The 13,700-nt window shown below is 52.4% G+C and overlaps 1 protein-coding gene across 1 annotated transcript; it reads left to right on the forward strand.

The window, feature by feature from the left end:
- Positions 1 to 519: 519 nt before the first annotated feature.
- VOLCADRAFT_105887 (uncharacterized protein) lies at positions 520 to 8,690 on the forward strand (the record flags this gene model as incomplete). The annotated part of the gene is made up of 10 exons (XM_002953247.1): positions 520 to 879; positions 1,269 to 1,346; positions 2,260 to 2,379; positions 3,717 to 3,816; positions 4,092 to 4,354; positions 4,928 to 5,132; positions 5,884 to 5,961; positions 6,734 to 6,760; positions 7,752 to 7,831; positions 8,127 to 8,690. The coding sequence occupies 10 exons, from the start codon at positions 520 to 522 to the stop codon at positions 8,223 to 8,225; spliced, it is 1,410 nt and encodes a 469-aa protein (XP_002953293.1). The 3' UTR covers positions 8,226 to 8,690.
- Positions 8,691 to 13,700: the final 5,010 nt, after the last annotated feature.

Consider the following 13,700-nt stretch of genomic DNA (forward strand, 5'->3'; position numbering starts at 1 on the left):
ATTAGAAAACGCATGAATGGGGGCAGCTTATTGCATTGTGAGCCAGAGGAAGGAAATCTGTGAGTTGAATTTAAACTTAGATGTGTTGTAGCCAAAGTTTCAAAACGCGGTACACGGTAATTTCATAGTGCGGTGTTACGGTGTTTCGTGCGGTATTCCCAGTTTCGTAATGTCGTATAACAGTCGGCGTTCTGGTTGTTCCTCCAACACAATCAGCGAACGGTGAATCATCTTCAGCGCGCTGCCGGCTTCCACGTTTACACTCTATTACGTGTAGCGGAGTAAAATGCCTAGACTTTATGGATGTGCCGCTCAGGTCACACCATGTAGACTCTCCAACGCTATTTATCAACACATTTGACACAACATAATTTGAGAATTAAACATAATAAGGCTTAACGTGCGAAAGCTTAGCCAGTCTTGCGACTGAAGACCATCGCGAAGGCTACGTAGGACCTATGTGAACGATTTGGTTAATTATGCCCAATACATGAAGGCAATAACTTGCAGCAATGCGAGATGTTCAAGGGTACGTTGAGTTGTCTCCATACATTGGCATACGTGATAGCATTATCGGCTTTGGCGATAGCTGCAAATGATTGGAGGGAAGGGCATCATCACGAGGCCTTGGTCCAGAGGCGCGAGGCATTGTCCATAACACCGGCGACTGTGGATTGCCGTAACGGCTGGGAGTTCTTCCGTGCCTTGGCCAACCAGAGCATCGAGCGCCTTCAGATCATATCGAACATTCAGCTTTACGACGCGGACTGGGGCACGGGGGGGCCTCCATTAGTTTTAGAGCGGAACGTATCGATCGAGGGCGCGAACAAGGAACGCGAGCACTGGTTCATCATCAACATAAACTTTGTTAAGTCCAAGGTGAGCTATAGTGGCTCTTAAGGGAAGAGCGACGTTAGCCGACGTTAGCCTACCACCACCTTATTAACGAGAAGGATTGCGTGCAAACTTGCTTGCGTGCACAGAAGCGCGCAAACATTGTTGATCACAATGGAACAGCCATAAGTTAGTTAGCAATAACCCACTTATACCTAATCGTTTGTGGAGGCTGCAGGTTCTCGTTTACCTTGTAGCTCGCACTTCTCCCTCACCAGCTACCGTTTTCGTCCAGGTTATTTTTAGTCATTCGCATTTAGCACATTCGCCTTTATATAGCCCCTCCAGCCACGCTCCATCCCACCTATATACACCCTAGGTTCCTCCCTCGTTCCCTATTCCCTTCCCTCCTCCATACCTCCCCGTTTTGTTAGGTGCAGCTGAGCTACGGTATATGGATGCGTTTCTACAACCTGGTGCTGGTGCACGGGGCCACGGGACCTGTCTTCCAGGTGTGTCCACACTCCGTACGTAGCAAGGCTGCATGTATGTGTGTCTAGAACCCCTCGGGGCTATCTTATGACATTACACACAATCACAGTCAGGAACATCACCAGCAGCTCAAACTCTCGCTTGCAGTATCGTATATGGGGTGCTCAGGATTACTTAGGGTTTAGGGCTTAGGACATGCATTTCTTTCTTCAGATACAAACGTACTACTCGCAAGTGCTAAGCCTGCAGATCCGCTATTGCTTAGATGCGTGTCCCTCACATACGCACACATACACATACACACACATACGACAACCCACACGCATCACACGCAATCGGCATGTCCGTATAACGCAGCACGCATCTAAAGGGGGGGACCCGGGTAACCGAGCTGCTGCTGCTGCTGCTGCTGCTGCCGCTGCTGCTGTTCTTACCCTTAAGTATGTGCACACGCACAGCGACACATCATCCCAGCCATAGATGATCCCGTTTGGTTGCGGCTGGGCAGGCTAGGCAGACGTGCATTAGACCTGAACCCAGGCGGCGGCAGCAGCAGCAGCAGGAAGGATGGCAAGACGAGTGTCCATTCGGCATGCGCGAACCACCGGACGCTTGATGATGTGTTGATTTTGAGTTGCAGCGAGCATGCCGGGGGTGCAGGGTCCCATACGAAAGGGGAGCTGAAGGCCACCCTGCTGCCTGCGCGCACTAAGCTGAGGATCGCAGCTTGGAGCGTCATCATGATGATCATCAGGAGCACCAGAGAAGGAAAAGGAGAAAAAGGGATGAAGAGGAGACATAGCCACGTGTAACTCAGGCGTGGAGATTTAAACCAAATGAATGACAGTTTTTCGGCGAGAGACCCGTATGCGCTCCAATGTCGTGTCTAGGCGTGTAGAATCCCAACTCGCTTTGGATGGCTGTGTGTCACAGCACAGGGCAGAACCAGTGATGCCTTTTCGCATGTTGCCTTCCATTACGCGTCTTACTCGCCGGCGAAGTGCCCGGCAACCGCCGGTTGCTCCGCGAGCCAAGGCTTCCCTTGTGCAGCAGGTAAATGAGGGACAGCCAGCCTTTGACGAATTCATGGCATCGCCAGGTACAACGGGGCCGTGCTTATTTTTATGACAGTGAATATCTTTCGCCACCTGAACGCCAGGCTGCTTCACGTCTGAAGGGAAGACATCTTTGGGAAGACGTGCAAACGATTATAGTCACATCCGCTTAATTAGCGCTCCCTGGATGAATGGGTTCGCGATTGTGGAGCGGAGGGGCCTGCAGCTCCTGAGCCAGTCGGCACAGCTGAGGCGTTTTAGACGGGCCCTGGGCCCTGGGCGTACTCACACGCCGGACACCTGTTCGCTGACACGGTTATCAACCTGTCATCATTGCCATTATTTCAAGTATCGTCGAACGGCCAGTTAATCCTTAGCTAGTAGATAGACTTCGCAGTTGCTGAATGTCACAGGGCAGAGGCCGCTTTACCGCTTGCTTCGTTGCTCCAGCAGTGTTTCAAGTAAGTAGTCCAAGTAGCATTCAACCAACAAGAGCTAAACATACTAATGTCGTGAATGGAGGGCCAGCACGGCGCAAGACTGACGTAAACGCATCATGTCGATTGCGTGTGGCCAATGACCACGGCAATACAGCACATAGATGGGCATGTGTGTGTATATGTGTGTTAAGTGTGTGTATGTATGTTGTTACAGGGTGGTATAGCTTCACCAGCGGCCCCCTTTCCCGAGGCAGTTCCCTGCTCTCCCCTGCGAGAGGGGCACCCTAATCCATTCACCCCATCCGACTTCAGAGTGTATTCGTTGGGTTCAGCAACTCACCACCAGCATCCAACCAAATCTAGCGGATCAACGGCGCCTCAACTTAGTTCCTGGTCAGCTTTGTAAGTTGATATAATCACGTCCTACACCGACCACAAGATGGCGGGCCACCTCCCAATCCACCATCCCTCAAACACCCGAGGGGTCGGCAGGCGGATTTGAACCCGGACACTCCGGGAACAGAAGCCAGGCCTTAACCTCTGCCAGCCGCCTGCCTAGCCTGTGTATGTATGTGTGCGTCGGGGGCCTTCGACTGATCGAGTGACGTATCATCATTGCACCTATGACCCTGGTGCCCTGCTTGCACGGTTTGGAACCTCCATTGCCTGCTCCTACTTTGCTTCCCAGCTCGCTGGCCTCTGGGCACTCTTTCGCCACGGGCCTGCGGTTGTAAATTAACTGTGACTGTTTCCTCCCCCTGCGACTGATCGCAGTCATTGGCGCATGGCCTATCCCCTTTGTTTACCGTTTGTATAGTTAAGAATGTACGCGTCAAGTATCTGCGGCCCGCTACCAAACGCATCCACCCATTCATCCATGTGACTGGCCCAGCAGGTGCCCGGTCTGGACATGGTGGCAGCCACCAACATTACCAACGGCCAGAAAACCCCTGCTGTGCCGGGCGTGCTCCTGCAGAGCGTGGGCCTTTTCCAACGTGAGCCTTCATACTTGGGGGGAACATCGCATACAGTGAAGTGAAGTGCAAATGTGTGTCGGTGTGACTCGGTGACTGCTGCCGGCATTGCGTGTACATGGCTCCGCTCTGCAGTGTATACGCTTTCCCTGGACCTTTATGTACGTGCATGTAGAAGTCCTGTTGGCCGTTCTTCATGCATTCCTCTTTGAAGTGACTCCTGACTCCTTTCGCGTGTACGCACGCCTTACTTTGACCTCGTCGTACAATTAACCCGCCGGGTGCATGACACGCAGGTACATGCCTCCCCATACCTGAGTCCCGCAAGCTGCTAGTCAACACTACGCGGCCTGACATGGTCCCGGGGAATCAGAGCTTCCACTTAAACCTGCCCCAGGACGGCTGCGAGGACAGCTGCACAGCGCACCCCCTGCGCCGTTGCTGGCCCCTGATCGGAAAATACGATGACATGGCCACTCAAGCCTACTACCTGGATACCTCTAGCGGCATGCCGCGGGAGGCGGGCTACAACATCCACATTCTTGGGGCTGACGTGCTGGTGGGTGCGTGGGGCGTGAGTACGTGAGTACCTGTCTGAAAGAGCGGTATCACCCTCGTATGTTGGGTGGTCGCGGCACCGCCGGCTGGGTTGTCACTGTGTGGACTTGGGGACCGTGCGCGTGAGTGAAAGGTGGATCTCCATGTAGTCAGTCGTGCCCGCACCTGGATGCACCCGCGGCGCTTTCCCCGTAGGGAAGCTGACATCCTTAACAGCCCTTGCCACCCAGGGCCATGCACACACATGTGCCCAAGCAGCAGTTAAGTAGCTGATGCTACTTTTTGGGTTGTATTGCCGCGTCTTCGCTTATTCCTATCTTGCTGGCTCATTCTTATTGTAAATATTATAAATAATAAATAATAATAATAAGAAAATAATATATTTATCATTATGCACTCCCAAACTGGCACACTCCACAACTTGGCAAAAGTGGTTGCTGCGTTGTCGCCCAATAACTCGCTTGTTTATGTGGAACAAAAGCACTGGTGCCGTGACACACTGACAGTGATGATTCTCCAACTTAAATGCCGGCTCCGTACCAACCCGCCCATGCATATGCATGCACACATGCAGTGCGCAACAGTCATGAATGAGCAGTGCATCAGCAGTGCCAACAGCTACATCGGCTGCTTCTACCTGATGTTCCCGCCGAACAGCACAGCAACCCTGCCGGGGTCTAACTTCCCCGTGCCGTGCACGGCGGGCCCTCCACCTTCACAAGCCTCGGGCAGCATTAACAAGGCGCTGCTGGGGGCCGTTTTGGGTGGCGTGCTGGGAGGTGCGTACGGATGTATGTATGTATGTATGTATGTATGTATGTATGTATGTATGTATGTGCGAACGGTATCCTGAAGGCTGAATACGATTGGTCTACCCTTTACCTTTCTGCGTACATCTCATGTTCATTTCCACGTTTTACGTGGTTTCGGACGCCAGCAAATCGTACCGCCATTATGCCGTTATCGGAGAAACGAAGTGGCAACGTTTGGGCTTATTTGCCACATACGCGGTGATCGCTCGTAGTAGCTACATACTTTAACACCATATGTAGCTTGCAATGACCAAAAAAAACAAATCCCCTACTTTGGTTATCTAAGTCTGTATTAATGGTTCATCTACTTCTACCGCCCTGAAGAAGTGCTGCAATGCTTGCCCGCCATTTTCTTCTACATTTGTGTGTCCGGGCAGCCGCTATGCATTAGGATGCTTTGCTACAAGAAAAAACAACAACCGATTCGGTCGTTCGCTCGTCATACGTGCAGGCACAGCGGATTGTCAATCCTATCCAGGGACACAAAGTGCCCTACGTCCCGTATCCCACCATGCATTAGGGCCATCGGCGCAGGCATCGGCTTGCATTCGTTGTGTGTGCTCGTTTCACTTTAGGAGTAAGCGGCGGGCTTTGGCTGGACACCCAGCCGAATTGTTGTGTACGCGTGTCCTTTAATATGGGTGGACAGACAGACGTAGGGGCTTTCCTAAGCTATTAACCTACGGCCGGGTGCACTGCGTATTTCATCCACGGACAGGTATCGCGTTTCTGGCTGCCGCTAGTGGCATTGCTGTGTTGGCGTACCGATGCCGGCAGCCCGCCGCGTGTGGCCAAGGTGTGCGGCAGCCTCCTGCCACACCAGCTGGCAGCGGCCTGGCAACGGATCAGGCGCGCCGCGAGGGGGAGAGCAATGGCGGTGATGGCCCTTGTGCGGGTGACCCTTGAGGACTGATCGACCGCCCATTAAGGTGGGCCATATGTTGGCTACAGGACGGGACTGAAAGGCATGGCCAGTGTACATGCGTGTGCGTGCAGGGGCATGTGTTATGTCAATCCTGTTGGATGCTAAACGGGTTGGAAATGGAGGGGCGGGTTCACAGCAAGTGAAGTGCGCAATAGCAGAGGCCTTGAGGTTCGGTGAACAGTTTGCTGCCCTATTGGGAGCACTGGCTGGCACATAGCTACGAGATCCAGCTAATACATGCACCCATAAGCTTCATGGGGACGTAGGGCTAAAAATCAATGCTCGCTGGCGTGTACGAACAGGTCTCTAAATAATAGCAGGTAGGCGCATTGCGAACCTTGACACAGGGAAGTCCGAATCTATAGTTCAGTTAGTCCGGTATATAGTTTCCCGTGTGACAGGATGATATAGTTTTCCTTGTCCTTGTGTATTTTTGTTCACGAAATCTATCTATTTTCAGACAGCCTTCAGCCCCCTGGCCCTTGGGCCTCCGCATGGCGCGTATGCGCCTGTTACACCTCGGTAGAGTAACGGAACTCGAGGTGGTGTAACACAAACGTATGTGGAAAGGGTCTGTTACACCCGTGGAGAGTACGTTACGGAACTCGAGGTGTGACACACACACGCACACACACACACACAGACGAAGGGGTGACGCGACCAAGGGGTGGTGGGCCACCGCCGGCACGCGCACCAGTCAGGAGTATGACCGCTCCAGGGGCCCGCACAAACACATGACACCGGTATGTGAAGTAGCCGTCTACCAGAACCGGACCGCCACATCCAGACCCAGAACCTAAACCAGACCGTCAAAGAAATGTCACAGTCTTAACTGCAGCCGTGGTGTAGGGGGTGTAGGGGGTGGGTCCCTCATGAAGCAGCAGCCGGTGGTCCTATCCGGGGGCCTTGGGGTTTTGTTCGCAGCACACCAGCGGCCAGCTCCTAGGTGACAAGACAGCCCCGCACCTGCGCACGGATTAAGGTGGCACAGGACGCCTCTTGCACTCATCACACGGTCGCAAAGGAGGAACCAAAACCCCACCTTGTTATCTATCACCCACATCGTCGTGTTCAAGGCACCGACCGAGGCAAGTAGAGCTCCAAGCGGCCAATCAACACAGCACACACATGCAGCCAACAGCCAATCCCAACCGCAAAATGCGCATGATGACGCCCACAGCAACGAGAAGGCCAACGCATGAGTGTCAGTCCGCAGCTAACTAACTAACTAACTAACTAACTGATGTCCAGTGGCAAACACAGCCTAGCCCTAAGATGGATTTACGCAGCTAGGGCTACGCAAGCTGATGATGCACAAGCTCTCGTCGCTATCTGCATGTTGCTGACACACGTCTAAATGTACCAACATAGCTTATTCCTACTAATTCCTGTCCTGTCCTTCACATGCTGCTGTTGCTGCTGCTGCGGCACATGTGTGCATTCTTCACAGGGGAATGGTGTGTGCCTGCAGCACGCTGATGATGATGAGGCGCGGTATTGTTTTAATAGCCGCCCTGGTTGAAGACGATGCTACAGTGGCGTGCCTTGCCGGACACCACGAGATGCGACAGACTCTCAGCATGAATACATCAGCATTTAACAGCTGCAGAAAGAAGCGCCGGCGCCTGTCGTTCGGTGTGTTACCCGCCCTTCATCGTCAGCTGTCATGTGCGTCGACTCAGTCACTGCAATGATCGCCAGTGGAGGCAAAATGAAGTCGATTGCGCCCCGAGGATTGCATGTGAGTCCTGTTATTGCTGTTGGTTGGGCTGTGCTGCTACCGAGTAAGCTGCCGGTGGCCGGAGATGGAGTCCATGTGTCGGTCTGCGTGTGGTTATCATCAATCAGGGCTGGAAGTGCGTGCAGCACGAGTTCGGGAGGTATTGGCATGATGTGTTGGCATGATGCACAAAAGGCGCCGAAATATTAACAGAAGAAAATCATGATATTCACGTACGAACGGCCTATACCTGTATGTACTATACGCACGTACATGCACCAGCCTGATGTTGATGTCGGGTGCATGACACCGGCAGCCCCCTCGGCCGGGCCGGATGTCCTGCTGGCCGAGCTTGTTGTTTGAACGAAGAGAGGGTTACGACGAACATCTATATGCCATGATGGTTAACTGCTGAAGGTGTGTGTAGTGCTCTAACTGTCAAGTTGGCTATGGGGTGTCAAGCTCGGAGTGTGGAAGGCAGGAAGGATGAATGGATGGGTGGATAAATGGATGAGGAGTCGGTGGGCACTCCAAAGCGAGCAGCAGAATCTGCGTGCTGCTGGTGCGGCGACAGCTTGTGCGGACTTCTTATCACCCAAGTCTATACTACAATTTCGCATCACAGAAGTTGAAGTAGTCCAAGCAATGCGTTCAATACAACAGTTATCGGAGGATGCCTTAAGAACCTGTACGGTAAGTCACCCATGTACGGTAAGTCACCCATGCATAACAAAACATCATGTGATTAACTTGGACTGAAGGGATACGTACATGTTTAGGGTGTTATAAACCACTCCAAGTACCCAGATTCATGCGCAACTAACTGCCAACTGGTTGGCACTGCTGTATGTGTGTTGGGACATTGTGGCGACCAGCAAACAGGAGAGGGCGCTGGCGGACGGGAAGTCCAGATACGGAACGTACCAGCAGGTGTACCTTACATGCATGTTATTAGTTGCATGATAACGTACATCGCCTGTGTATAGCTTTATGTGTTGTATTGTCAGTCTACACATTCAAGCTATGCAAGTGGCTTCCTGCGCGGGATTGATTTGTGATAATCGCTCATTGTTGCGCTGCTGGGGGAGGGGTCATGAGAGCCTTCGAGCCATGAATTCATCCACATCCACATCGGAGCATGTGCGCCTCTCTCTATCTCTGCGCCTCTCGGTGTGAGCTCTTTTGTAGACGGTGGCAATGCTACAACAACCAGAACGCGGAATAATTCATAACAGGGTTGCGTCTGTCTTATCTGTACGCGTGTCACCTGCGAGCGAGGCCTTCATCTCGTGACTGAACTGCACCAGTGAGCACGTGAGCTGCTACTGCTGCTGCTGCTGCTGCTTAGATGCCAGGGGTTGTGCGAACAAGTTACTAGTACTGGCCAGCTGGCTGGCTTTCACAGAGGCAACTATTGCTATATCTAGGGTAAATGCATCTTCCAGCAGCTTCTCGGGTCTCATGTCACGGCGTTGAATGCCTTATCTGTTATTAAAGCCATGAGGCTGGTATGGTTTCATGGGGCTGGCATGTATGCCGGCACGTTACATGGGCTTGGTGCCGATAACATGATAACATGGTTCCCGTACGTCGTTGCTTCGTTGCTTGCCCTCTGCTTGCTTGCCCACTGCATGGCTTGCATAGCGATTGCTCAATATTTAGGGTTCGCTCACTATTTGTCTATAAGCCCTTACTGGCGGCAAGTCGTACGGCTTCCGTGCTATTTTTTGTTGTGGCGTGTGTGCAGTACATGTATGTGTGCCGACGGTTAGGGCTCCAAGTCTTCCCGTGACTTCACCTGCTACGCCGATAAGCTGGGCGGGGATCGATAACCGACCCGTGTGGATTGATGCTTCCGTTTTTCATCTCGCCAGCCAGCGGGATAGGTTTCCTTGCTGGCCGGTTTTGCTCACATTCCTTCTGAAGCGGTTGGGGGCCAAATATCCTTTACTGGGATAAGTGTGAGGGCTGTATGCATTCTGTATTAATAAGGGTAATTGTTTGTCAACTTGCTTTGTATGTGCCGAGCTGGCCGTCGCCGTCTATGTCTCACAGCAGCCGGCCACACATGTTTGATATCAAGTCAATTCAAACCTTGATCATGTTCATCGATAGATGTTTTGTCCTATACTGTGCGGGGACTTTGTATTTTCTCTTCACTGGATGATCATGCATGATACCTGCAGGCGTTGGTGGTGTACAGCCGCCACCATATCATGAAGGCCAAACGCGTGTGCTGTATGTATGTCCTGCTGGACCACCGACATTACCGGCAGGAAATGTCATCCATACGGCATCTATGCTCGGTATCTGGCAATTGTACTTCGTTCTGCATGCATGGATACTGGTACGATGTGCGGCGATGCTCCAGTGAAGAGTGCTTACATCATGCAAGCACTACATTCTACCGGGCATGATGCCCGGCAGAATGTACAGGACGAACGGGTGAACGGACGTTCTTCAACCAGGACGTCCTTCCGTACTCATGTGCCGGCTAGCTTAACATATGTGGCCTTGCTCATGCATTTGCCGCGTTCGCTGTACATACGTGTGCGACAGCGAGCATCAGCTAGACGTTTTTTAGCATTGCCGAATGTGGTAGCGCGACCTTGTGGCTTAGGCACGTGGCCTTGTTCAAGCCTTAGCCTCGTTCTGAACTGCCTTAGGGACTGTAAGCGAAGGGCGCCGAAATAGCTTGTGGACTTTGTGGGGGCCGCAGCTGAACGTATGATTTGTGAATAATAATGATGTCACATGCGCAACTGCCGGGCACTCTGCGTGCATGCAGTCTGTGGTGTGCAAATGTATGTCGGTCAGAGGTACGATCCACTGCCTGCGTGGGATAAGTTGTTTCTCTTTGCCCTTCCAGTAGTTGTTTTGTTAATGGATAGCACTGACCAGCAGTAGGCTGGAGGCGTCGCAAGTGGGACAGCGGGCGGGGTTTTGGTAATCATTAGTAGTGATGCGTCAATGGCATATAGAATACATGACTCCTTATACTTGTTTCATTACTGGCCAATGGCCTTGGTCTAGTATGGCCTTGGCAATGATTCTTTGGATCCGCTTCATGTAATAAGGACGTATGTATGTGCGTATGCAGAGACAGTTTACTTATTTCATTTGCATACGCATGTATTACCCCAGATGAAACAGAGGGTCAGGTCAGTGTTTTTTTTTTCGTTTGGGGCCTAATACCCTAGAGTAATAAACTGGGTGTTTCTTGCGGTTACAATTCCTTTTTGTATAGTCGCTGGGGGGGGCTGCGCCCCCCCCAGACCCCCCCCAGACCCCCCCTCAAAGGCTGTACGGTGTGCTGTAAACAACACTCGCAAAGCTCGTGGCTTTTTAGTGTGGCCTGCCTGGCATCCATCGTGATGTCCCGCTGCCGGCTGAGGGAGCAGGGACCGCACCGGACACGGTCGTGCACCTCGCCAGCCTCCATATCCGGCGCAACACACTCAGCCCATTCGAACAAAGCTGTCCAGTGCGCCTGGAAGCGACGCACTCCCTCATTCTCCCGCCAGCTCCCATCGCTTTGGCCTTTCGGCACACGCTGTGTTTGCTGGCGCCGCGCCTGCTTTTGAATCACCAGCGGTGCGTGCTGCGAAGCACCAGCCCTTGAAGGTGGCGGTGGTGCCGTGGCGACATCTTGGGGCGGTGGCCCTTCCTCGTCAGAATCAAGCTGCTCAGCTAAGTCGCTGATTGCTACAGTTGTGTGTTGCCGCTTCGCCGGGGGATCCTCAGCTTCGCTCAAATCGCTGGCTTCACTGACTTCAAGAGCGGCAACTACGGCATGCCTATCCTTGTCTTCTGTATTATCTAATTCTTCTTCTAAATGTTTGGGGCATTGCATCTGCGGACTTTCTGAGCCGTTTGCTTTGGTCAAGAATGAACGAATGCCCCGTTGACCTAGGTTGAATGCAACAGCGGGCCGTCTCATGGTGATATCATCAAATATTTTATACATAGATAGTGCATAAGCTCCAAATGTTCAGCTTTATATGTGCAGAAGGCGTTTGGGGCGACTTATCGCCGAAGTAATGAACCAGTACGGCCAACTGACCAATTATTCCATTTCTTCCAGGCTCAGACCCCCATTTATTCCCAAAAAAGTAATATATTACCAAAAAAATAAACACTGGGTCAGGTTCACATGACGTACACGTTACACATATGCATGCTGCTTCTGTATGTAACGTTCCGCTTCCTAATATACCCTTACATTAATTGCTGCTGAGCCGAGCTCATAACGCGCGCGCCGTCGCAAACACGTCGCCACCTATCCGCCTTCGCTTAAGGTTGCACATACGTACGTTGACATTATGGGCCGGTTGTGCCTCCATGCCCGCCGCCTACGAGACCTCGTTCTCGCAAAAGAAGCATCCATTTGATCTAAGTTGTCCTAAACGAATATGGTATATGATATGAAGACTGTCCTGTTTTTACACTTGCTGCTGCGAGAATAGGAGATCCTCATGCGACCGTGAAGGCGTTTAGGTGGGGCTCGCTCGCTCCGATGAGAGATTCATGTACCATCAAGCAAGTACCCCGTGATGACACCTCGACGCAGCAGATCCCCGGGGGGCTGAATGCCCCCAGCCAGCAGCCCACTGCATGTACATCACGGCTGCACATTTTCCTATCACCAATCGGACATATACCATCACGCATGAATACTACGAAGATGACAAGATGAAGCTGTTCGCCCCTGACGTGCGGGTGCGGTCCCTATGGCATAAAACGGGGGGTAACCCCCCCTTAATTAAGCGTAACCCTGGGTGTAGGGTTAGGGGTTACCCATGTGGCTATGTACGAAGGGAGGTGGGTAACCTAACCCCGGGGTAGGGGTAACCCCTTACCGAGGGGTAACAAAGGGGTCGGGGTAATACACTACTGATGGGTAACAGACAGGGTAACCCGTGTTTACATTCACCTGCACCTGTCTCGCCTGTCTACACACGCAAACATACATACACAGGCAGGCGGCTGGCAGAAGTTAAGGCCTGACTTCTGCTCCCAGTCGATCCAGTCGACCCGGGTTCAAATCCGCCTGCCAGCTCCTCGGGTGTTTGAGGAGTGATAAAATGGGAGGTGGCCCCCCATCATATGGACGGTGTAGGACGTGATAATATCAACTTGCGAGCTGACCAGGAACTAAGTTGATGCGCCGTTGATCCGCTAGATTTGGTTGGATGCTGGTGGTGAGTTGCCGAACCCAACGAATACATTCTGAAGTCGGATGGGGTGACGGATTAGGGTGCCCCTCTAGCAGGGGAGAGCAGGGACTGCCCCGGGAAAGGGGGCCGCTGGCGAAGTTAACCACCCTGTAACAACATACATACATGTCTTCACCAATCACTTGTGGACCCAATTATCAACATTGACGCACCAAAACATGCCTTGTGTAGAAACCTAGACCTAAGGATAAGGCACACAGCTGCAGCCTAGATGCAAGGAGGAGGACGAAGAGGCGTACATAGGCAGAGCAAATTGGGGACCGCCGCCAGCGAGAAGCCGCCAGTGAAGCCAATAAATATTCCTACCAAAAGGTCCAGGCACTTACCGCCGCTCCGGACCCAAGACCTAAAACTTGCGGACCAGCCAACGGGCGGCAATGTAAGCTTACATTACCTTAAGGTCGGCCAGTAGCTTCAGTGCCCCGTCCCGACCTGCTACTTCCAGCTCTACGCACGACCTATGCAACACTATCCAGAGTCTGCTCGTTTTCAGAGCAGGCTCTCCTAAGAGCGTCGAAGGTCTTGGGCGGGAGATCCGACACCCCGAACACGGTCACACCGATGTTTTGCAACCCAAGTCCGAGCAATTCTGTTGCAATGGTGTCAATGCAATGGTGTCAACAGGCGGAACAAACGAGCCCGGTGGGTCACTC

Source organism: Volvox carteri (assembly GCF_000143455.1).
Source record: "Volvox carteri f. nagariensis unplaced genomic scaffold VOLCAscaffold_35, whole genome shotgun sequence".
NCBI classification, from domain to species: Eukaryota; Viridiplantae; Chlorophyta; class Chlorophyceae; order Chlamydomonadales; family Volvocaceae; genus Volvox; species Volvox carteri.